The sequence below is a fragment of the Chiloscyllium plagiosum genome, chromosome 13, assembly GCF_004010195.1.
Source record: "Chiloscyllium plagiosum isolate BGI_BamShark_2017 chromosome 13, ASM401019v2, whole genome shotgun sequence".
NCBI classification, from domain to species: Eukaryota; Metazoa; Chordata; class Chondrichthyes; order Orectolobiformes; family Hemiscylliidae; genus Chiloscyllium; species Chiloscyllium plagiosum.
The window spans coordinates 1,378,361-1,404,192 of NC_057722.1; the positions used below are offsets into that span (position 1 = coordinate 1,378,361).

Here is a 25,832-nt window from a genome sequence, read left to right on the forward strand (position 1 = left end):
ATGTTTTGCATTTTTTGAATGATCTGTTGCCACTTTGTAGACATGACTGATGACAAAACCACACAAAATATCCAGACAACTGCAAGCATTTTGCCATTGCTGGGCCAATATCTTGTTCGTTAACCATCCACCTACACCAATCAGTGCAAACATGACCCTCAAGTTGTTGTTGAACCATGCATCCAAAGGTTGAATAACAGACCTTCACAGACTCATCAGTTATTAGACTCATCAAATCCAAACATAGAATCATACAGTAAAGACGACACCCTTTGACCCATCAAGTCTGTACTGCCAAGAAATATTCCACCTAAAAAAGCTGCTTTTCTTTACATTGGTCACCAGGATGTCTATCCCAGATATAACATCACTCCACTCACATCCATTCACAACTGTTGTTGTGGACATGCACAAAAACTCCTTCAAGGAACATGATTTTGAGTATGGTTTTATGTTTAAAAATTACCATGACTTTTACTTTCTTTCTAGTGACAATGATACCACTGTAAATCTTGTCTTCTCATTCACAATGGTGTCAGACTGTTTCCAGCCCTTTCCACTCCATGGTGTGGCTACCAGGCACATGAAGGTTCATGCGTGTTTTATCCATGTGGCTGACCTGGCGTAGTGAGTATTTGTGTTTTCATGGCTGCCTGATGCTGAATTGCTAGAGCTGATCGAGCAATCACAACACCCTTCTCAATCTAGAGAATATCCAAATGGTTTAAAATCTTCCCAGTTTTCTAGACTGTCCTTAAATATAAATACATATTCCCAGCAATTCAGCTTTATTGACAGAAAATCCAGTGGACATGAGAAGTCATCATATCAGTCTTCGTTTTCAGACCCTTGGTCCACAGGGATATTCTTTTTTCATGTTTTTAACACCGTCATTAAAAAAAGCATATCAAAACTGCAGATGCCTTTTTTTTTGCATTGTGTGTATGTATCTGAATGTGGGATTAAGGAGGATATAGTTTTAATTTTGGTCCATAATTTAAGTGTTAATCAGTATATGTAACTTGCCTTAGGAACAAGTTTGTTCATAATCCGTGGATTATTTTGAGTTATTTAAAGAAGGCTGGTGGCTATTTCTTTTACTCTGAAAAGTAGTATAAAATAAGCAATTGGCCAGTTTGGTTATTGAATCAAAACGTTTATGCTAATGGAGTGACGAGTGAAGAAGTGGGCCTCGATTATGATTGTTCTGCTTCCATCATAGTTGGAGCAGTATACACACATTGCATTTCTGGTGGCAATGTACTCAAACTGATGGTTTTCAATCACCTATTCGGACGAATGCTTCTTAGAATCAGGCCAGTGGCTGGTTCCTGTTCTGAGGACAAACTCGTCTTTGGCATCTTGCTCAGGATGGATGCCTCTATTTTCATCATCACACCAGTGTTTCTGTAACACCAAAAAATCTCGCCAAAGTGAAGATATTTGACGAGTTAATAAATACTCGAACTTTTAGCTTGAAACTAGCTTCATACTTCATGCGTTTTGAAGACTGAAGAAGTTAGGACTGTTCTCCTTGGAAAGACGAAGTCTGAGAGGAGATTTGATTGTGGTTTTTCAAAGCCATGGCCAGGCTGGATAGAATAGATAGGGATAAATTGCTCATACTCATAAATGGATCAAGAACGAGAAGGGTATAGATTTAAAGTGTTTTGCAAACTAAGAAAGGACGATGTGAGGAAAAAGAACGTTCTTTACAGTTTGGGAGTTAGGGTTTGGAAATGGCTGGAAATGTGGGCAGCCTCAATTGAGGCATTCAGCATGGCACTGGATAATTATTTGGATTGAAATAATGTGCGAGGTTATGAGGAAAAGGCGGGAGATTGGCACAAGATCATGATACTCATGTTGAGTTAAGAAGTATGGCGCTGGAAAAGCACAGCAGGTCAGGCAACATCCAAGGAGCAGGAGATACTCATGTAATGATACTTATGTAATGAGCTGCTGCAGGCATGATGGGCCGAATGGCCTCCTTGGCGTCATGACAATTCTGTTATTTTAATTCCCTTGATCATTCAACATGTTGTGTGCTCTCTGTCAATGCCTGTTTAACTTGTGCACATCTTTACCACACAAACTGTATCATCTGCTTATCTGATTGAGCCCAGTTATAAGGTAAGTTAAACCTCAATTTGAGGGGTGAAAAAATTGAAGCTAATACAATTATCCTACATCCTGGCTGAAATGGAAAGATAAATGCATATGACAAGTACACACAAAAATTTGATTTTTAGGCCCGAATAAGTAGGCTTGCCTTTTTTGTGGGGTTGATTGAACATTATGTTCAGTGATGGAGAGAGAGAGAGAAAGAGAGAGAGAGACTGAAGACTCTACAGCATACAGGCAGAATGACACCATGGAAAACTAGGTTACTGTATTTGACCGAATTGTTCATTCCACTTGACTTTAGCTTTTTCTGCTGGAAAAAGAGACAGAGAATTCAGACAAAGCCTCCAGGTATGTTGGTACAATCAGGAACTGGGATAACATCAGAAACCATAAAAGTGAAGGTCTAAGTGATTTATCAAAAAAATTTGCAACCCAGATATGTCAGCTGTGGGGTATGGGGCATAGAGTGCATGGATTTAGGGTGTGGGAGCTGCAGAGGTTGGGGCGGAGGGAGTGTGGATAATGGGATGGGGGTATGAGATGTGGGGTGGGGTAAGGGGTGGAGTGATGTGGGGTGGGGTAAGGGATGGAGTGTGCGGTTAAATGTGTTGTGTGGTGCTCCAGTTTGGACATCAGTGGACAATAGGCTCCCAACATCAAATCATGTGATCTGTATCATATGAGGAGTGCTGACAAGGGAGAAACACTAGTTGAAACTAGATTTTTCTTTTTGACGTAGCATGATCATTTTTATTTGCATATCATAGAATTATAGCGATATAAAGCACAAAAACAGACCCTTTGTCCAACTTGTCCATGCCAACCAGGTATCTTAAATTAATCTAGTTCCATTTGCCTGCATTTGGCCCATATCCCTCCAAACCTTTTCAATTCATGTACTCATCCAGATATCTTTTAAATGTTGCAATTGTAACCTCTTGTTGAAGGCATAGGTTTAAAGTGAGGGCAGCCATCTGATCCCAAGAACTAATTGAGTGAATCTTCTCACTACTATTTCCCTGGATTGGGCGAGTCCAGAACTAGAGGGCATAGGTTTAGGGTCAGAGAGGAAAGATTTAAAAGGACGTAAGGAGCAATTTTTTCATGCAAAGGGTGGTACATGTATGGAATGAGCTGCCAGAGGTAGTGGTTGATGCTGGTACAGTTACAACATTTAAAAGGCATCTGGATGGATATATGAATAGGAAGGACATGGGCTAAGTGCTGGAAAATGGGATTAGATTAATTTAGGATATCTGGTCGGTCTGGACGAATTGTAAGTAAGGGGCTGTTTCCATGCTGTACAGCTCTATGATTCTATGACTTCCATAACATGTATATATTTTTTTCAGATATAGAGACCAAGACTGCACACAATATTCCAGATGTGGTCTCATCAAAGTCCTGGACAGTAAATATAAAATAGACATTAATAAAGATTTCACAATTCTGATATCTTATGTATAAAATGGTCAGAATTGTGAATCCAGGAGAGGTATATTTCCTCAGAGAGTGGTGAGAGTGTGAAACCTGCTAGCACATATAGCGGCTGAGTTGAGTAGCAATGATGCACTTAGAGGGAAGTTGGATAAAAACATGGAGGAGGAAGAGATATATGTGATAAAATAATTAAGTAAATTGGGGAAGAAATTCTTGTGAAACAAAAGCCAGTTGCTTCTAATAAAATGAATCCTGCCTATTATTGGGGTAAAATTATATTCAGAGACATGTCAATGTGTTTACAATAATGTCCTAATTTTAGCATTAAAATGTCATTCATTCACATTCAAATGTAATGCATTCATATTTAAATGGTAATATTATTCACAAGAACCCATTTAAAAGTTTGTGGCAAAAGCTACAGAGGAGATGTTCCCAGCTGCAGCTGAAATATTCTCAACCTTTCAGTAACATTGCTACCTTTGATCTTTGAAATTATACACAGAAACCGGCAACAAAGGTGAAAAGACAGAAAAGAGATAGGTTCTCTGGAAGATGCAAGGGATTCTGGCCTCAAACAAGTTAATTTTGTTCTTACTTCTCAGCCTTTTGCTTGGCAGACACTTGCTGTGTGACTGTGCTGTCAACAAGATTGACAAGGTAGAGGTCAGTATCAGTGACTGGTTTTGCACATCAGCAATTGGCCAATTCAGGAACCCATGAAAAACAGGCCCAATTTACAATCACTGACCCATAAAGATCAGGAGACACAAAAAAGGCTCTTTAAATCACCAAAGCTGAAAAATAACTCCACAAGATGGAGTAAACACAAGTAAATGAAAGGCAGCAGTAACACCCTCCCCAAAATATTTTGCAAATATCTTTATAATCTGGGCATACACTCACACACACGCACAATTGCAAGAACATACATGAAAACAGGCACACAGTACACAGACAGGTGAATGCATGTAGAGTTGTACACACATAAACGCATGCTCTCTTTATCTCTGTATTGTTTGCAAAGGAGGGAAGATATTCACCAAGGTTACAATTTCAATAATTATCCTTTTCTTATTTTTAATGTCACTTTATGTACTTCTCAACCCCAACTCTTACCAGGAGCTGTTGCCGAAGTACACTGGGAAATAAGTTGTCCAACACATGTTAGGTTAAAACAAAATCATGTTCATTTCCATAATGTCTTTCACCACATCGAGATATAACAAACTCAATAGACAACAGACAATAGACAATAGGTGCAGGAATAGGCCATTCTGCCCTTTCAGTCTGCACCACCATTCATTATGATCATGGCTGATCATCCTCAATCAGTATCCTGTTCCTGCCTTATCTCCATAACCCTTGATTCCAATATCCTTGAGAGCTCTATCCAACTCTTTCTTAAACAAATCCAGCTCCAATCATTCAACATAAGATAGTACCGCCATTCCAGGAATTGACCTCGTGAACCTACGCTGCACTCCCTCAATAGCCAGAATGTCTTTCCTCAAATTTGGAGACCAGAACTGCACACAATATTCCAGGTGCGGTTTCACCAGGGCCCTGTACAGCTGCAGAAGAACCTATTTGCTTCTATACTCAATCCTTCTTGTTATGAAGGTCAGCATGCTATTAGCTGTCTTCACTACCTGTTGTACCTGCATGCTTGCCTTCATTGACTGGTGTACAAGAACACCCAGATCTCTTTGTACTGCCTCTTCCAGCCAATTAATTACTTAAAAAAAAACCCTATTTAATGAAACACACGGCTTAACAGAAACTGAGGGAGGGGCTGGGTCACTGAGACTGGGGGGAGGTGGGGGGAAAGTGGTGGCTGATAATGAAGTCTAGAGCTACAATGGTGAAGAAACAGGATTTGAAGAGCTGGTTCCTGCTGTGATGTAAATGTGGCAGTGATCCTGGGGATGGTGACTTTCCCAAAGTTAATGCACAGCGTGGGTTGCAATACTGATGGTTTGTTTGGATGAGAAGTGTCTGATGATGAGCAGGAGGAAGTTTGTCCATTGGCTGTGGGGCTGGGTTAGGTGCACACTTATATCTCCTGGATGACAAGCAGAAAAGCAAAGAAATTTCCTTTCACCCTGAGCTTTCTTTTAGCTACTGGGTTGCCTAAATCCTGGGATACTAATGTAGACAAGGTTATTTCAGAAGGGAAAAAAGAGGTAGACAAGCAAGAGGCTTGAAGAATACAGCAAGCCAGGCAGCATCAGGAGGTGGAGAAGTCAACATTTTGGGTGCACCCCTTACTCAGGACTGGGAATGGGTGTGGGGGAAGCTGCAGATAAAGGGGAGTGGGGGCAGGGTGGTGAGCACAGGTAGAGGGTATGACCTGGTTGGTCAATAGGAAGAATTCAGGTTAGGTGGATTCAGTCAGCCAGCATCCGAGGAGCATGAGAATCGACGTTTTGAGCATAAGCCCTTCAACAGAAATGAGGGGGTGGCCTGAGGGGGCTGAGAGATAAATGGGAGGGGTGTGAGGTTGGGGAGAAGGTGGGGGTGAAGGTGATAGGTCAGAGAAGAGGATTGAGCAAATAGGTGGGAAGGAAGATGGACGGGTAGGACCATTCAAGAGGGTGGTCCCAAGTTGGAAGGTTGGATCTTGGAGAAGATGGGGGAGTTAAAATGGGGAAACTGGTGAAATCCACATTGATCCCATGTGGTTGGAGGGTCTCAAGGTGTAAGATGAAATGTTCTTCCTCCAGGCATCAGGGGGTAAGATTTCACAGTGGAGGTTCCGGTATGGTTGGAAGGTCTCAAGGTGGAAGATGAGGCGTACTTCCTCCAGGCATTAGGTGGTAAGGGTTTGGCGGTGGAGGAGATCAGGACACATGCATGAAACAACCCCAACGCCCCGTGGCCGAACACTTTAACCCCCTCCCATTCCGCCCAATGTGGATTTCCCCAGTTCCCTCATCTCCCCTCCTCCCACCTTATCCCAGATCCAACCTTGACCTGTCCCACCTGTCTATCTTCCTTCCCACCTATCTGCTCCACTCTCTGATCACCTTAACCCCCAACCGCATCTCCCTATCGCATTCTTAGCTACTTTCCCCCCAGCCCCACCCTCCTCCCATTTATCTCTCAGCCCCCTTGGGCCATCCACTCTTTCCAGATGAAGAGCTTATGCACGAAATGTCGATTCACCTGCTCCTCAGATGTTGTGCGTTTCCACACCACATTCTTCAACGCTGGAAGGAAGGGTCAATCAGAGGAATGGTTGAGAGAGGTAGGGGCTGTGAAGGAAGTCAGGGAATGGTAAGGAGATTATTTGAAATTGGAGAACTCAATGATGAGTCCTCCAGGTCATAGACTGCTCAGATAGAAGGCGAGAAGTTGTTCCTCCAATGTGTGTTCTGATTCACTGTGGCAATGGAGGAGGCCAAGGATGGTCATGTCGGAAAGAGAGTGGGAAGGGGAATTAAAATGGGTAGTGTGTGGGAGGTCAGGTCAGCCCCTATGGACCTGGCTGAGATGCTCTGCGAAATGTGTCCTGAGTTTATGTTTCACCTTCCTAATGTAGGGAAGACCACCTCAGGACCATTGGATACAGTAAACTAGGTTGGAGGAGAGGCAGGTGAACCTCTGTCTCACCTGGAAAGGCTGTTTGAGGCCCTGGATGGAGGTGAGGGGGGTGGTGTACTGGCAAGTTTTGCATCTTTTCCCGTTACAGGGGAAGGTACCTGGGGGTTCAGTGCCACATTTACATCACAGCAGGAACCAGCTCTTCAAATCCTGTTTCTTCACCATTGTAGCTCTAGACTTCATTATCAGCCACCACTTTGTTGTTGGAGAGAGTGGCTCAATCCAAAGATTGGCAAAGGGAACAGTCCATGCAGAAGGCAGAGAAGGGTGGGGAGGGAAAGATGTTCTTGATGGTGGGGTCTAACTGGAGTTGGCGGAAGTGTTTAAAGGTGTTACGTTGGATTCAGAGACTGGTGGGGTGGTAGGTGAGGACAAGGGGGACCTTGTCTTTATTGCATTTGGGGGGGGCATTGGTTTAGAGCAGTTGAGCAGGGAATAGAGGAGGTACAGTGAAGGGCTGCTTGGATGACAGAGGGGAAAAAGCATGTTGTTCAAAATAGGTGGACATTAGGGATGCTTGGAGATGGAATGTCTCCTCGTCTGAGCAGATGCAGCAGAGAGGGATGAATTGAGAGAATGGGATGGAGTTTTGCAGGATACTGGGTGGGATGACGTGTTGTCCAGGTAGTTGTGAGAGTCTGTGGGTTTATCGGAAATGTCCCTGTGGAGACAGTTGCCGGAGATGGAAATGGAGAAATCAGAGGTTAGCCAACAATCTTATAAAGAACAACTCACCTCCAGTTATCTGCCTCATTAAATCAGGTGAGTTTAATCCTAGCTGACCCAACCCATCCACCTTGTATCGAATTTACCTCCTTTTGTGGGTTTTCCACAACTGCCTATATATTGTACTCACTGAGTTATCAGTGCAAAATAACAGGTATCACATTTTTATCATTAGTCTTTTAAGGATGTCAGATTCTGACCGTGGAATGTGGCAGGTTCTTTACTCCAAACACAGACCATAAATTTGTATTCTGGAAACAGCTTGTACTCCCAATGCGTAGGTTCTAAAGCATGTCATTCCAGTTCAGTCACCCTCGATTAGGCCACACTGAACTGCCAGCTTTAGACCCTTTGCTTCACCCCACTGAGGCAGTGCTCCCAATGATGGAGGCAAAAGTTTGTTCATTAGACTGACCTGTCACCTCGTCCCAAATATCTTCACAAGAGCCATTGGAACGAACTGCCAGACAATGAAGTGCCTCCGAGAATCAATTGTGATGTAATGTCCAAGAGCTGAGTGCCCATCACTGGGCAGACAGAATCCTGACAGTGTGGGAGCAAGCCATTGGGCCCTTCAGGTCCATACCAACTCTCTAAAGAGCATTTCATCTAAACCTACTCCTTCCCTATCCCTGTAACCCTGCATTTCCCATGTTAATCCACCTAATCTACACATCCCTGGGTACTATGGGCAATTTAGCCTCGTCAATCCACCTAACCTGCACATCTTTGGACTGTGGGAGGGAACCGGAGCACCCGGAGTAAACACGTTCCCCAAGACATGGGGTGAATGTGCAAACTCCACTCAAGACAATCACCTGAGGGTGAAAGTGAACCCAGGTTCCTGGCATTGTGAGGCACGAGTGCTAACTACTGAGCCACTGTGCTTCCCACTGATGTCAGATAAATTCGGAATGGGTTCATTCCGTATGGGTTAGGAATAAGAAAGTGAGCTCTGCAAAGCCAGAGATATGAGATGTAACTATGCAAACTCATGCATGGTGGGTGAGGGAAGGATGCACCATAGAGTGTGACCATGGCATAGCTCACGGTCACAGTCACCCTTCCAGACAATAATGATCACTTAGACCAGGTATTTGAGGCTGGTAAGCATATCCCCACAGTTCATAGACAGAATCCCTACAGTTTGGAAGGGCCACTGACTCCCTGAAAAACATCCCACCTCAATCCATACCCCTATCCTACCCGTGTAACCATGGCTAACTCACCTAGCCTGCACACCCCTGGACACTATGAACAATTTCACATGGCCAGTCCACCTAACCTGCACATCTTTGGACTGTGTGAGGAAACACAGCATCTGGAGGAAACCCATGCAAACAGAGTGAGAATGTGCTAACTCCACACAAACGGTTGCCTAAGGATGGAATCAAACCCAGGTCCCTGGTGCTGTGAGGCTGCAGTGCTAATCCATGAAGGAGGTCCCTTGTTTGCCATTATCTAATATGGTGGACGGTGGTTTTCCAGGCACATGCAACATTCTCACCACATAGGGAGCCTTAATAATCCGAGCAGCATCTGAAAAGTGAGTCCAGCAACTAACAATTTGTAGGTCCTCATTTCATAGATAAAATTATTCTGCGTTAGAGCATTCCTTCAAAGATATATTTGATCTCTGTCCTCAAGCCTTATTCATGTGGTCACGTGTTTCAGCTAATCCCATGTTAGTTTTAATATTCAGTCGGAATATCCTATCTATCATTGGACCCTTTGAAATTATTCACTGGTAAAAATGAGAAAGGGTCAACAACACAGTCTGCTGCTTTTGGTTTAAGGCAAACATTTGATTCAAGCATCTAATGTTGGCCGCGACGCAATTTCTGGAGACCGTGAGTGCAAGCTCTACCAGATAACACAGGACATCCCAGTTGTATTTTATCTTTCTCTTCACAGGCTCACACAACTCAGTCCCTGTCACAAGTTGAAGAGATTGTGTAGCTCCCACTTACTTTTGGGAAGGGGAGGCACTGTAGGTTTGGAAATGTCGAGTGATCAACAAAAGATTGTTTTTAAAAATTTGTTCAGAGAATGTAAGCATCACTGACTAAGCCAGAATTTATTGGCAGTTTCTTAACATATTTATTGCCCAAAGGGCAGTTAAGTGTCCACAAATATTGCTGTGGGGTCTAGAGTCACATGTTGGCCAGACCAGGAAAGAATGGAAGATTTCTTTCCCCAAAGGACATATGTGAACCAGATGGGTGTTCATAACAGTTGACAGTATTGCACGGACATATTTCACTAGTTTTGTTTCATTCAAACTTCATCATCTGCCACGTTCCAACAACAGGTCCTGGATTACTAGTCCAGTGACATGAGCATCACAGCACCACTGACTCCCCTATGGGACCACATTGTGAGAGGTCTGGGAATATGTTTTTATTTATTCATTTGTGGGACTTGGGCATTGCTGGCTGGCCAGCATTGATAGCCCATCCCTATGTGCCCATGAGAAGGTGGTGGTGAGCTGCCTTCTTGAATCGCTGCAGCCCACTTGCTGTGGGATGACCCACAATGCTGGGAGGGTGGAAATTCCAGGATTTTGACCCAATGACTGTGAAGGAACGGCAGTATATTTCCAAGTCAGGGTGGTGAGAGGCTTGGAGGGGAACTTGCACACGGTAGTGTTCCCAAGTACCTGCTGCCCTTGTCCTTCTGGATGGAGGTGGTCGTGGGTTTGGAAGGGGAAGGCTAAGGATCTTTGGTGGATTTTTGCAGCACATCTTGTAGATAGTACACATTCCTGCTACTGAGTGCCAATGGTGGAGGGGTTGAATGTTTGTAGATGTGGTGTCAACCAAGCAGGTTGCTTTGCCCTGGATGGTGTCAAGCTTCCTGAGTGTTGTTGGAGCTGCACACATCCAAGCAAGTGGGGAGTATTCCATCACACTCCTGACATGTACCTTGTAGGCCAAGCAAAGATAGATAGTCAAGTCAGAATCTCTGTTCTGTATACAATAGGAGTTACAGTTTGATTATAAACTTGTGGTCTGCAATATTTACAATGTGCCTGCAGATACTACAAGTATTTAAAATCACAGAATCACAGTTGGTTACAACAGAAAAAGAGCCATTTGACCCATCACACCTGTGCTTGTTGTCAGGAATAATTTACCCAGTGCCACATCCCTTTTTTCTCCCCAAAATCAGCTTGTTTTGGAAAACCTCAATTAAATCCATCACGCTTTCTGCAACACATTCCAGACTCTGATAAATCACTGCATGAAAACATTTCTCCTCATGTTGACTTTGTTTTTTTTTCACCAAGTACTTGAAATCTGTGCCCTTTGGTTCTCGTTCCAACCATCAATGGGAATGATTTTTTTCCTTATCTGACCCAGTTGGTCATGTAACTACTTGGCATGATACCTGAATATTCGCTACATCAATGAGTTCTTCATAGTCCAGGATCCCCACTGAAAGCTCCCAGTCCCATTCCAAATGTTGACTAACCACTCTCTTTGGGTTTCCCTGATACCACAAGGCAAGGTGGACATCAGAAACCGAGTTAAAAATCACACAACACCAGGTTATAGTCCAACAGGTTTAATTGGAAGCACACTAGCTTTCGGAGCGACGCTCCTTCATTAGGTGATGAAGGAGCGTCGCTCCGAAAGCTAGTGTGCTTCCAATTAAACCTGTTGGACTATAACCTGGTGTTGTGTGATTTTTAACTTTGTACACCCCAGTCCAACACCGGCATCTCCAAATCATCAGAAACTGAGAAATGGATTTCCAAATGATACTTTCAGTTTGCTGGATAAAATGGAATAAACACATTTCATTGCCATGTATCCTTGATTTCCTGCTGCTGATAGACAAGAAGATTAAACTGTCCTAAATCTCAACGCCATGAGTACACACAATATCCTGGGAAGCATGAGCTTGAATTGAATTGTGGAATCTATCATTCCATCCTGATCCTGCCCATTCCTTTCTCGTTACTGATAGATACAGGAACAGTATTGCTAAAGAGAAGCCAGCAGTACTCAATGTTAAGTGAATTTGAAAGATAAGGAATTGCGATATTGGTCAATCTAATATGAGTTCACAAAACCGATTCTTGCTACAAATTGATTCCTAATGATGGGAATCTCAAATTACAAGTTGTCAGCATTAATGCCATACACTCAAGTCATTAGTCAGACTGAGACAGTAGCAGCAGTGAGGTGGAGGTGGAAGCTGCTGGCAGAAGAGCTGGCTCCCAGTGTTAAACAAGGTGGCTAGTGCCTGATCTTACAGAAAGAATCATACTATCAATGCATCTCACCCAAAGGCAAGGCTAGGAACTATGAACTGAGGGAATGAAAGCTTCTGATTTATACCCACTGATCCATGGGAGTGTGAGTTAATCGCATTTTCAGTTAAAACTCTCTATCCACTGCCCCTTGAAATTCAATGGTGTTAATCACTGAATCCCACACTATCAACATTCTGGGAATTCCCATCAAACAGAAACGCAACTGTACCCACCATATAAATATAGTGGCTACAAAAGCAGATCAAATGCTAGAAATATTGCGCAAATAACTCACTTCCTGACTTTCCAAAACCTGTCCAACATTTACAAGGCATAAGTCAGAAGTGTGGTGGAATATTCCCCACTTGTCTGGATGAGTGCAACTCCAACAATACTCAAGAGGCTTGACACCATCCAGGAAAAAGCAGCATACCAGATTGACACCACATCCAGCAGCATTCACTCCCTCCATCACTGACATTCAGACGCAGCAGGGTGTACTATCCACAAGATGGACTTGCAAAAATTCACCAAAGATCCTCAGGCAGTTCATTCAAACCCACAACTACTTCTACCTTGGGAGGACAAGGGTGCCAATGCAAGAGTACATCACACCTGTAAGTTCCATTCCAAGTTATTCACCATCCTGACTTAGAGTCATACAGTCACAGAGTCATAGAGATGTACAGCATGGAAACAGACCCTTTAGTCCAACTCGTTCATGCCCACCAGATATCTCAACCCAATCTAGTCCCACCTGCCAGCACCCGGCCCATATCCCTCTAAACCCTCCTATTCATATACCCCTCTAGATGCCTTCTAAATGTTGCAATTGTACCACTTCCTCTGGCAGCTCAATCCATACACACACCACCCTCTGCGTGAAAACGTTGTCCCTTAGGTCTCTTTTATATCTTTCCCTTCTCACCCTAAACCTATGCCCTCTAGTTCTGGACTCCCCCATCCCAGGGAAAAGACCTTGTCCCTGCCCTTCATATTTTATAAACCTCTACAAGGTCACCCCTCAGCCTCCAACGCTCCAGACAAAACAGCCCCAAGCTATTCAACCTCTGCCTATAGCTCAAATCCTCCAACCCTGGAAACACCCTTCCGACAAGAAAGAGACAAGCATTACATGCAATATTCCAAAAGTGGCCTAACCAATGTCCTGTACAGCCATGACATGACCTCCCACCTCCTGTACTGAATACTCTGACCAATAAAGGAAAGCATACCAAACACCTTCTTCACTATCCTGTCTACCTGCAACTCTACTTTCAAGAAATTATGAACCTGCACTCCAAGGTCTCTTGGAAATATATCGCCATTCCTTCACTGTCACTGGGTCAAAATCCTGGAATTCCATCCCTAATGGCATTTTTAATCAACTTTCAGCACATGGACTGCAGGCGTTTAAAAAGGGCACCTTCTTCAGGGCAACTAGCGATGGGCAATAAATGCTCGCTCAACCAGTGACACCCCACAAGTGAAGAAAAAATAAATTACTCTCCCTCTTCCATTGGCCTGGTGATCTCACTCATTTATAGAAACATTTGCATACATGTCAGGTTTTTTTTTAAAGCAAAAGAAATACAACAGATTCCCTCTCTCTCTCTTTGACAAAGGTTTCGGGGTATTCATATAAGTGAAAATTAGTGCATTCTAACTTACAAATCTGCCACCAATCAACTGATCCTGTAGCACACTAGACGAGAACAACCCATACTATCAAATTTGCAGGATTTGAAAAGGAATCCGTGAACACTGCTCAGAGCAACTCAGCAGGAAAAATATAGGAAAAATTAATAAAAAATGTTTCTCTTTGCACTTGCCTTGAACATTCCTGTTTAATAGTTATAAAAATTTGAGCCTCGGGAGAGAAGGCAGTTTGATTGATGGTCATTATCTCAAACAGGTAACGAGAAGGTGGTGGTTTTCCACTTGGTGTGGGAAGACTGTGATTGGACTATGGTTGGAAATCAAACGCAGGAAGACTGGGGGAGTTGGAGACCAGATGATGAAAACTTTGGGGTCCAAACAGAGTTGGTAACATTAACTGGGTGAGGAAGAAAAAGTCTATTTTATTGGCGCTGGCATTAAATTGGTGGAATGATCATCTGCACCTACAGAATCTATCATTGACATGAAAAAGTGAACTTATTGAGGCGTGAGGCAGTTGCAATAATCACCCAACAGGGAAGGCCAGTTGTGCTACTGTAGCCCTGGGTGAGGCACTTAAACTAATTCAGCAGCTCCCCCTCCCCCACTGCAATACATCCACCTTCCACTTCACATAGTTCACAGCCTGCTGCCATGATTACCAAGATGGAACCCCCGGAGTTTCATTTCCTATACAAAACTCTTTGAGGAACATAACCCTCTTTGCCTCAAAATAAAAGAAGAACAATGTAGCAACCACCTTGTTGGTTACGATCGCCATCAGATTCTCACTGACTGAATATCACAACATCAAAGTCCATGGGCTAGAAAACTGATTTCCACATGGTAAAATGTCACCATCTGACCAACAGGTTGGACAGTGATGTTTTTCAGGATGCCCAAACAATTTTGCCTGAGTCAAAATGGCCTCTGCTGCTTGAAAGCCATTGACATGACAGCTCCTAAAGCAGCCACTAGGAGGGGCAGGCAGACTGCTCAGGGAACAATTGATAACAGTACCTTCACAAGGCTTACAATTAAAGCTCTCTGCCGGTTCTGAGGTTTGTTTGGCCTGTGTATGTGCGTGTGTGTATACGTGAGTGTGTGTGAGAGTGAGTGTGCGTGAGAGTGTGTGTGTGTGAGTGTGAGTGTGAGTGTGTGTGTGTGTGTGAGTGAGTGAGTGAGTGAGTGAGTGAGTGAGTGAGTGTGTGTTTGTGTTTTAATTAATTATCAAGCTGGTTTGAAGAGGCCTGTTACTTGAGAGACTCATCTCAGGCACCATCCATGAGGCTAATTGGGAGAAGGTTATTTATGCCACTGAGTTCACAAGATACCTTTCAAAGTTTCTGTCCTAACCATACAAATTTAGAGAGGGTGATACTTATCGAATGTAGTCTTTTGCTCTTGATAACCTCAATCTGATCCTTCAATTCAATACCAGGAACATAATTTGACAGACCCATCTGGAGGACTCAAACACTGTTGTTAGAAAGCATTATGTTATCCGTGAAGCACTGATTTGAAACAAAACGAGTGCTCCTAAGTTGTATGTTTATTTACAATAATAAATGAAAGGCAATCTCATAGAGGCATGCAAAATTCAAACAGTGCTCGATAGGATAAATGCAGGAAGGATGTTACACCTGACTGGAGTGCAGGGATTCGAGAAACAAGGGGAACAGTCTCAGAATAAGAGGGAGATCTTTCAGGTCTGAGATGAGAAGGAACTTTGTCACTCAGAATCTTTGGAATTTGGAGGGCTCAGTCATTCAGCATATTCAAGACAGGTCAATAAATTTCCAAACATTTGAGACATCATGGGATGAAGGGGTAATGCAGGAGACTGATTTTGAGTGAGATATCAGACTTGATCTAAGTTGAATGACAGAGCAGGTTCAATGGGCTGAATGGACTACTCATGCTTTGTTGTACATATGAGGTGTTGAGAAAGAGGAGGAGACAGCTGAAGCATCATTCTTACCCATATTGTAAAATCTCTCTAATATTATGGTTTGGGTAATAACATTATTGTACCAGTGGAAAGAGCAGCTGGGAGAATGTGGCTTGGTGTCCTGAATGAAAAGCTTCTTCTTTAAGTCGATAGCGTGAAATAGATACATGTAAGATCCCTAGAAAACAGTGACTGAATGATGTTTCAGTTGAAATTCTTATGTAGAGGGAGGGAGAGCACAGGCTATCAAGTGGCCTTGAGGGTCAATACGTCCTTCACAGATTAAGAGGAGGAGAACAGGAAATGGGAGCCACCCATGGAAATCGTTTGGCCTCTGAGCTGTTTACACTTTGTCTTTTCCTCTTCATTCACTTCAGCAAGTCAGCACCTACGTGAAACGTACTGATGACACAGTTGCCTGAGATATTACAGGATCACACTTGACCACACAAACCACATTCAATAAATGAGACATCACAATAAGTGGCCTCAGAGTGTCTGCAAGTGGATCTCAGAGGACACAGCAATATCGAACATCATCAATAGTGAGACAGCTTGGAGTTGACTTCAACAGAGTGTTGTAGACTGCCACATTCCAAGTTCCAGGACTAGTTGCTGAGGGCTGCATTGAAGTTTGGGGCAGCTGCCACCAAGGACCAGGGTGAAAAGACCATTGTCTGAGGTCTTTTGGCCAAAATATAATGGGGTTCCCTTCAGTTATCAGACCCTCATGGTACCTCAAATGTATGTAACTATAGTCTTGCATAAGTAAGAAGTACCTTGGGTTTGATTGCTGTCCATAGGTAAAGACTGTGCACAGAATCTTAATGCTCTAGTGATTATGTAGGTATATAATGATTTGTTAGGGATAAAGTACAGTTTTGAAGTAAAAAATAACCATCGTAAAAGAAAAATACATTGAGCCAACTAACAGGAGGAACAACATCCCATTTTTTACTTGTACAATTTCCAGCTTCAAGGACAGACTATTGAATTCCATAACTTCAAAGACCTCTGTCCTCCATTTATCTGACACACCCCTCCTCCTTCTCAGCATCACACCAGGCCATGTCTTGTATCTGACTTGTTGACTTTGCTCTCAGGAGAACAGACCCATTTTCTCCTTTCCATAACCTGCTTTACATCTCTGTCCTTCCTTCATCACTGTTAGCATGCTCTTTGCATTTTGCTCTGGGCACCCTCACAGTCTGTTCCACCTCTGTCAACAGCATCAAAAACAAAAACATTTTATTGCCCTTTCAGTTCTGAATGTAGAACCAGATCAGACTCGAATTATTAACTCTGTTGTTCCCTATCCACAGTAGCTGCTTGATCTGCTAAATTTCTCTAGAACATTCTGATTTTATTGAATAATTGTACCTTTCCAACTGAGGATGGTCTTGTTCAACAATAAACTGCTTGTTTTTTCTTATATTCATTAATATCCTATTTCCTTGGGTTATCATTTTGTGACATTTCCCATGTATCTTTAGAGATCCGTGTACTGGAATACCCAAATCTTTGTTCCGCCACCATACTTCATGTTTTTCCATGAAGTATGTATATATGTTGAGCATTCAGCCTTGCTACATATGTAATCCTGCAGTATATCTCTGATGAACAGCACTTCCCAGTCATGAATCCAATCTGCCACCATATTAAGATTGACTTGAGTCCGCTGAACATCATTTACATCCTTAACACTTGCAGAGATCCTGTTTTAACCTGTATGTTTGAAGATCATGCTCCAACACTTACATTGAGATCATTCATGAGAACAATGAAAGTTCCAACATTGAACCCACCAGCAACTGGTCATCACGCAAATCCAAGGAAATCTTGGATGATTTTCTGCTTGATCTTCTCCAACTAGTTACAATGCAGCTCAATAATTACCAGTATTACTGAGCTTTTAATCTTTTAGGGAATCCTCTTGGACGGTATTTTATCAAGAAATCTACCGCCCTTCCCATCCAGCATCTTAATGGCTTTTTCAAAAGATGAGATACTTGTATGAGATGAACTTCTAATGAAGGCATATTGATTGACTAAATATGCACACAATCAGACTCACAGCTGCATATATTCACACAGCTACAAACGCACAAGTATATACATACACAACTGTATACACACATTGACATAGACACGCAGACATAAGCAAAAGTACCTATATATATGTGTGTATGTATAGGTATGAGATTTAGATTGACAGTTATTGTGAAGAATTCCCTCTACTTTTGTTCAAAATACTGCTACAGAATCTTTCATATCCATCTGAGAGGTGGCACATTCTGATTATGTGGTGATTACCTTCCAATTAGGTGGCACCCATCTGATTACTGTGTTTTTACATTGTGTGGATATGTACTGACTTACATACAGACAATATGCAAGCCTGTTCAACTGGACACAATGTAAAAATACAGTAAATCAGAGATGAAATCATGATGTTTCTCCTCATTAGTCTGAGACACTGAAATAGCTGTGCATGGTCTTCTCACAAACAGCAAGTGTCGGATATTTCAGAAAGAATGAGAGGTCCATCCCGGGACATTTCTGGATCATGCTTTGCATCAGACCAACTGCATCATCTGAACCAATACAGGCAGCTTCAACATCATGCCTATATCAGCTGAGGATGGATTCTTTGGTGACATAACGATCTGTGCGATGACTGCAAATTCTTTAAATCAGAGTAACTGATTTGTTGGACTGAGGGGCAGATGTGTCCCATTTATTGCTATCTGACAATTAGAGAATGAACATATCATAATCAGATCAATGTGTTTGGAAAGTAATAACCACACACATCTTAATGTTGCCATAAGGCTCATTTAGCACATGGATGTTAACACACTGCAGTTGAATCACAGTGAAATCAATATCGCTCAACATCATGGATTACTTCACCTGAAATTGGCACCCCAAAGAGCAGCACCACCCCTCCCCAACAATGGACCACAAACTAACCAACCTCCATCCAAAGGTTCCACAGTTCAAAAAGCACTCTCACACACACAATGTGTTTGGAGGGGGTGCACCTGTAACTTTAGACTCAGACAGTCATCGAGATATACAGAACTGAAAATGACCCTTTAGTCCAACTCATCCACGCTGACCAGATATCCTAAATAAATAAAGTATCATTTGCCAGCATTTGGCCCATAAAATGCTAAACCCTTCCTTCTCATGTACCCATCCTGAAGCCTTTTCAATGTTGTAATAGTACCAGTTTCCATCGACTACTGACAGCTCATTCCATAACTGCACCACCTTCCGAGTGAAAACATTGCGCCTTAAGACCCTTTTAAATCTTTACCCTCTCACCTGAGGCCTCTAGTTCTGGACTCCCCCACCCTGGAGAAAAGACCTTATCTATTTATCCTATCCATGTCACTCATAATTTTATAAACCTCAATGAGGTCAACCCTCAGCCTCCGACGCTCTGGGAAAACATCCCCAGCCTATTCAGCCTCTCCCTGTAGCTCAAACCCTCCAAACCTGGCAACATCCTTGTAAATCTTTTCTGAAATCTTTTAAGCTTCACAACATCCTACGAAAGCAGGGAGACCAGAATTGAAAGCAATATTTCAATAGTGGCCTAACCAATGTCCTGTACAGCCACAACATGACCTCCCAACTCCTGTACTCAATGCCCTGACCAATCAAGGCAAGCATAACAAACAATTTCTTCGGTATCCTATCTATGTGTGACTCCACTTTCAAGAAACTATGAACCTTCACTCCAAGGTCTCTATGATTACCAATACTCCCCCCTGACCTTACCATTAACTGTATAAGTCCTGCCCTAACTTGTCTTTCCAAAATGCAGCACCTCATGTTTATCTAAATTAAACTCCATCTGCCCATTGGCCTATCTGTTAAAGATCCCATTGTACACTGAGGTAACTTTTTTCACATTCCACTACACCTCTAATTTTGGTGTCTTCTGCAAACTTACTAACTAAACTTCCTTTGTTCACATCCAAATCATTTATATAAATGACGAAAAGCAGTGGACCCAATACCAATCCTTGTGCCACACTACTGGTCAGAAGCCACCTATCTGAAAAGCAACCCTCCACCACTACCTTCTATCTCCAATGTTTAAGCCAGTTCGTAACCGAGTGGCTAGTTTTCCCTCACTTCCCTGTAATCTAAGCAGGCTAACCAATCTACCATGAGGAACCTTGTAGAATGCCTTGCTAAAGTCCAGGTAGATTATGTCCATCACTCTGCCTTCATCAATTTCCCCCGTTATTTCTTCAAAAAAACTAAATCAAGTTAGTGAGACATATTTCAAACTCACAAAGCCATGCTGACTATCCATAATCAGTCCAAGCCTTTCCAAATACACGTATGTCTTGTTTCGACCAATGAGCTTGACATCAGTGGTGGGCAAGTTGTTGGAGTGAATCCTGAGACTCATGATTTACATGTATTTGGAAAGGCAAGGACTGTTTAGGGATAGTCACCAAGGCTTTGTGTGTGGGAAATCATATCTCATGAACTTGATTGAACTTTTTGAAGAAGTAACAAAGAGGATTGATGAGGGCAGAGTGGTGGATACGATCTATATGGACTTCTGTAAGGTGTTTGACAAGATTCCTCATGGGAAACTGGATTTGATCTCATGGAATACAGGGAGAATTAGCCATTTGGATACAGAAATGGCTCGAAGGTAGAAGACAGAGGGTGGTGGTGAAGTGTTGTTTTTCAGACTGGAGGCCTGTGACCAATGGAGTGCCACAAGAATCAGTGCTGGGTCCACTAATTTTCGTCATTTATACAGGTGCATAATCCTTTATCCAAAACGCTCGGGACCAGCTAGTTTTCGGAATTCAGAATTTTTCAAATTTCAGAGTAAGTGGCAGTTTGATGGTGAAATTTCAAAAATCTTTCCTAAGAATAGACTTACTTTGAGTAAAATGGGCCCTGAAACAGAAATGAGGCCTGCCAGTGCTGGGCCACACCTCCACATGTCACATCTGAGTGACACGTATAGAGTGGTATGGAGTTTGGTTAACTGTTTGCTTGCCAAACAACCTTGTCGATGAGAAAAAAACTTTACAAAAATAAACCTTTCGACTTCGGAGCTTTTCGGATTTCGGATAAAGGGTTGTCTACCTGTATAAATGACTTGGATGTGAGCATAAGAGGTACAGTTAGTAAGTTTGCAGATGACACTAAAATTGGAGGTGTAGTGGACAGTGAAAACAGGTTACTTCAGAATACAACAGCATCTTGATCAAATGGGCCAATGGGCTGAGGAGTGGCTGATGGCGTTTAATTTACATAAATGTGAGGTGCTTCATTTTGGAAAAGCAAATCAGAGCGGGACTTATACACTTAATGGTAAGGTCCTGGGGGGTGTTGCTGAACAGAGAGACCTTGGAGTGCAGGTTCATAGTTCCTTGAAAATAGAGTCACAGGTAGATAGGACAGTGACGAAAGCATTTGGTGCACTTTTCTTTATTGGTCAGAGCACCAATAAAGTTGGGAGGTGGCAGTGTAGCTGTACAGGACATTGGTTAGGCCACTTTTGGATTATCGCACACAATTCTGGTCTCCATCCTATCAGAAGGATGCTATGAAACTTGAAAGGGTTCAGAAAAGATTTACAAGGATGTTGCCAGGGTTGGAGGATTTGAGCAATAAGGAGAGGCTGAACAGGCTGAAATTGTTTTCCCTGGACTGTCGGAGGCTGAGGGGTGACCTTATAGAGATTTATCAAATCATGAAGGGCATGGATAGGATAAACAGACAAAGTATTTTCTTTGGGGTGGGGGAGACCAGAACTAGAGAGCATAGGTTTAGGGTGAGAGGGGAAAAATTTAAAAGGGACAACTTTTTCTCACAGAGGGCAACTTTTTCTCACAGAGGGTGGTGCGTGTATGGAATGAGCTACTGGTGACACTTTGGAGGCTGGTACAATTACAGCATTTAAAAGGCATCTGGATGGGTATATGAATAGGAAGGGTTTGAAGGGATATGGGTCAAGTGCTGGCAAATTGGAGTAGATTAAGCTAGCATATCTGGTTGGCATGGACAAGTTGGACCAAAAGGGTCTGGTTCTGCGATGTATATCTCTATGACTGTTTAACTTGTCCACCATCGATGTCAGGCTCACTGGTCTATAGTTCCCTGACTTTTCCTTACCACCTTTTTTAAGTAGTGGCACCATTTTAGCCAACTTCCAGCCTTCTGGCACCTCACCTGTGACTATTGATGATACAAATATCTCAATAAGGGGACCAGCAATCACTTCCCTAGCTTCCCACAGAGTTCAAGCGTACACCTAATCAGGTCCAGCACCTCCTCCTCTCCATTCTGGACATTTTCAGATGTTGCTATTAATTTCCCCACATCCTCTATCTTCCCTATCTTTCTCCACAGTGAACATGAGTGCAAAATACTCATTTAGTATCTCTCCCATTTCCTACGGTTCGACACATAAGTATCATTTCTGATCTTTAAGGGGTCCTATTCCTTCCCTCGTTACCCTTTCATCGATAATGTATTGGGATTATCCCTTTGGATTCTCCCTAACCCTATTTGCCAAAGCCAGCTCATTTTCCCCTTTTCCCCTCCTGATATTCCAGTATACTCCTACTGTCTTTACACTGTTCTAGGGATACCTGATGTGTGCTTCCTTCTTCTTCTTAACCAAAACCTCAATTTTTCTAGCCATCCAGCATTCGCTATAGCTATCAGCCGTGCCCTTAACCCTAACAGGAGTATACTGTCTCTGGACTTTCGTTATCTCATTTCTGAAGGCTTCCCATTTTCCAGCCCATCCTTTTACCTGCCACATTCACCCCCACTCAACTTTTGAAAGTTCTTGCCTAATACCATCAAAATTAGTCTGCCTCCAACTTAGAACTTTAACTTTGAGATCCAGTCTACCCTTTTCCATCACTATTTTAAAACTAATAGAATTATGGTCACTGGGCCCAAAGTGCTCCCCCACTGATACCGCAGTCACCTGCCCTGCTTTATTTCCTAAGAGTAGGTCAAGTTTTGCATCTTCTCTGGTAGGTATTCCTACACATTGAATCAGAAACTTTTCTTGTACACACTTAACAAATTCCTCTCCATCCAAACTCTTAACGCTATGGCAGTCTAAGTCTATGGTTGGAAAGTTAAAATCCCTTACCATAACCACCCTATTATTCTTACTATTCTGACTGAGATCTCCTTACAAATTTGTTTCTCAATTTCCTGTTGATTAATGGGTGGGGTCTATAGTATGATCCCAATAAGGGGATCATCCTTTTCTTATTTCTCAGTTCTACCCAAATGACTTCCCTGGATGTACTCCCAGGAAAATCCTCCCTGAGAACAGCTATAATATTATCCCAAATCAAAAACTCCACTCCTGCTCCTCTCTTTCCCTCCTCTTTCTATCTTTCCTTTAGCATTTATACCCTGGAACGTTAAGCTGCCAGTCCTGTCCATCCCTAAGGCACGTTTCTGTTATTGCTATGATATCCCAGTCCCATGTTCCCAACCATGCCCTGAGTTCATCTGCCTTTTGCATTGAAATAAATGTAGTTTAATTTCTCAGTCCTACCTCATTCTCTGACTTGTTCCTGTATGCCCTGACTGTTTGACTTACTCCTTTTCCCAAGTGTACCCTACCTTATTAGTTAAAATCCTGCTGAGCAGCTCTAGCAAATCTCACGACCAGTATATTAATCCCCTTCCAATTCAAGTGCAATCCGTCCTTCTTATACAGGTCACTTCTACCCCAGAAGAGATTCCAATTAACCAAAAATGTGAATCCTTCTCCCCTGCACCAGCTCCTCAGCCAGGCATTCATCTGCTCTATCCTCCTATTCCTATTCTCACTCACTCGTGGCACTGGTAGTAATCCAGATATTACTATTTTCAAGGACTTAGAACAAAGAGCAAAGAACAATACTGCACAGGAACAGGCCCTTCAGCTCTTCAAGCTTGTGCCAATACATTTTGCCCTTCAGTACTAAAACTGTCTTCACCTGAAGGTTCTGTATCCCTCTACTCCCTTCCTATTCATGCATTCATCCAGGTGCTTCTCGAATGCTGTTATTGTTTCTGCTTCTACCACCTCCTCTGCCAACGTGTTCCAGGTGCTCACCACTCTTTGTGTGAAAAACTTGTCTTGCACATTTCTTTTCCATCTTCCCCTCTGAACCTGTGTTGCCTACTAATTAACCACTCTACCCTGGGGAAAAACCTCATACTTTCCACTCTATCCATACCATTCACAATCTTATAAACTATCAGATCACCCCTCAACCTCCTGCTTTTCCAGTGAAAACAAACCCAGTCTATCCAACCTTTCTTCATAACTTAATTTCCTTATACCAGGTTACAGCCTGGTAAATCTTTTCTGTAGCCTCTCCAAAGCATCCACATCCTTCTGGTAGTGTGGTGACCAGAACCGTACGCAATATTCTAAGTGTGGCCTAACTAAAGTTCCATAAAGCTGCAGCGTAACTTGCCCATCCTTTTACTCAACGTCCCTTCCAATGAAGGCAAGCATGCCAAAAGTCTTTTATACTACCTTATCTACCTACGCTGCCACGTTCAGTGACCTGTGGACCTGCACCTGTATATCAATATTTTGAAGGGTTCTGCTATTCACTGTATAATTTCCACCTGTACTTTTGAATTTCTATTTTTTAAATTACTGCCTAACTTGCTGTACTTTCTCCTCAGAATCTCATCCTTTTCTCTTCCTATGTCATCAGTTCTAATGTGGATAACTACCTCTTGATGGTCCCTCTCCCCTTTGAGAATATTCTGCACCCTCACCGAGATATCCTTGATCCTGGCACCAGAGAGGCAACACACTATTCTGATGTCTTCCTGTCCACATGGGAAATGATTGCCTGTGCCTCTGTCTACTGAGTCCCGTATCACAGCTTGGAACCTGGCATACCCCTTGTTACACACTTTATTCGTGTGTGTTTAACAGTTTGCACTTGACAACAGAATGGATATCACAAATCCCATCCTGTCAACGTAAGTGTAACAGGCTCATTTTCTCCAACTGCTCTTTAGCAAAGATGATATGAGATAGCTTCAACTAACTCACACCCCCACAATCCCCGTCTTCTACATCTCTTTCACTCAGGGACTTTGAAAATGGAGAAATTCAACACATCAATTGTTACTTTAATAAGAAACAATGAATCTGTTCCACTGCCTTTACCAGTCATAATAAGTCTAACCATTCATTATGAGGGAGTTCGCCTTAAAGCTCAAAAAGTAGTCAACTTAGCAGTGTCGCATTCTTTAAATCCATCGCCAAATCTCTACTCACTTGTGCATGGCATCTTGGGCGAGTCAAAGTCTGCTCTGTGGTATCCGTTGCGACAGGAACACACACTGGATGCCTCGCTTAAGGACCTGCTATTGGCAGGGCAGGGAATGCACTGCTCGCTCCCTTGAGTGGCCTTAAATGTCCCCGAATGACAAGCTGGAAAAAGAAAGAGATGGGTTGTCATTTAAAAGGAGCAGTTCTAAAGAAACCAGTCATTTTCTGATTGTTCATCGAGTCATTTCTCTGCATTAGATATCCAGGCAGTGGGTGGCACAGAATTCCAATCTCTATATATTTGGAATAATGTTTCAATTGCAGAGAGACACAGATAACATGTCATTGAATAGCCATAATTTCAAACTTCATTGTTATGATCACAGATGAATCCCCAGTTAATATCCATCACTTGAATACAATGAAACCCCCATTTAATAGACAAATGATCTCTTCAGCCCTGGTGTCTTTGGGCAGGGAGCACGTGGTATCCATCAATACCCTCCGTGTCTTTAGCAAGAGGTGGGCACTATGGGGGATTCACTACTTTATTTCCACCTCCAGTTTCATTTTGATTTAGTCCCTTCCCGCTATCCCTGGCCCTCCCTCACTTTTGATGGATGCACTTTGAGCTCCATCTCCACCTATTGTGTACTCCTTGCCCCCACGCTACCTTCTGAATAAAGAAAACAACATTTGCCAAGCTACCGTCAGTTCTGAGGAAAGGTCACTGGATCTGAAATGTTAACTCTGAT

The 25,832-nt window shown here is 42.7% G+C and overlaps 1 protein-coding gene across 1 annotated transcript in view; it reads right to left on the reverse strand.

Moving 5' to 3' along the window:
• The window catches only part of LOC122555678 (ephrin type-B receptor 1), a 454,146-nt gene that overhangs the window by 154,431 nt on the left and 273,883 nt on the right, over positions 1–25,832 (reverse strand). The window contains exon 4 of the mRNA XM_043701673.1: positions 25,084–25,239. Within this exon, the coding sequence (XP_043557608.1) occupies positions 25,084–25,239 (156 nt within the window). The remainder of the gene's footprint in view (positions 1–25,083; positions 25,240–25,832) is intronic.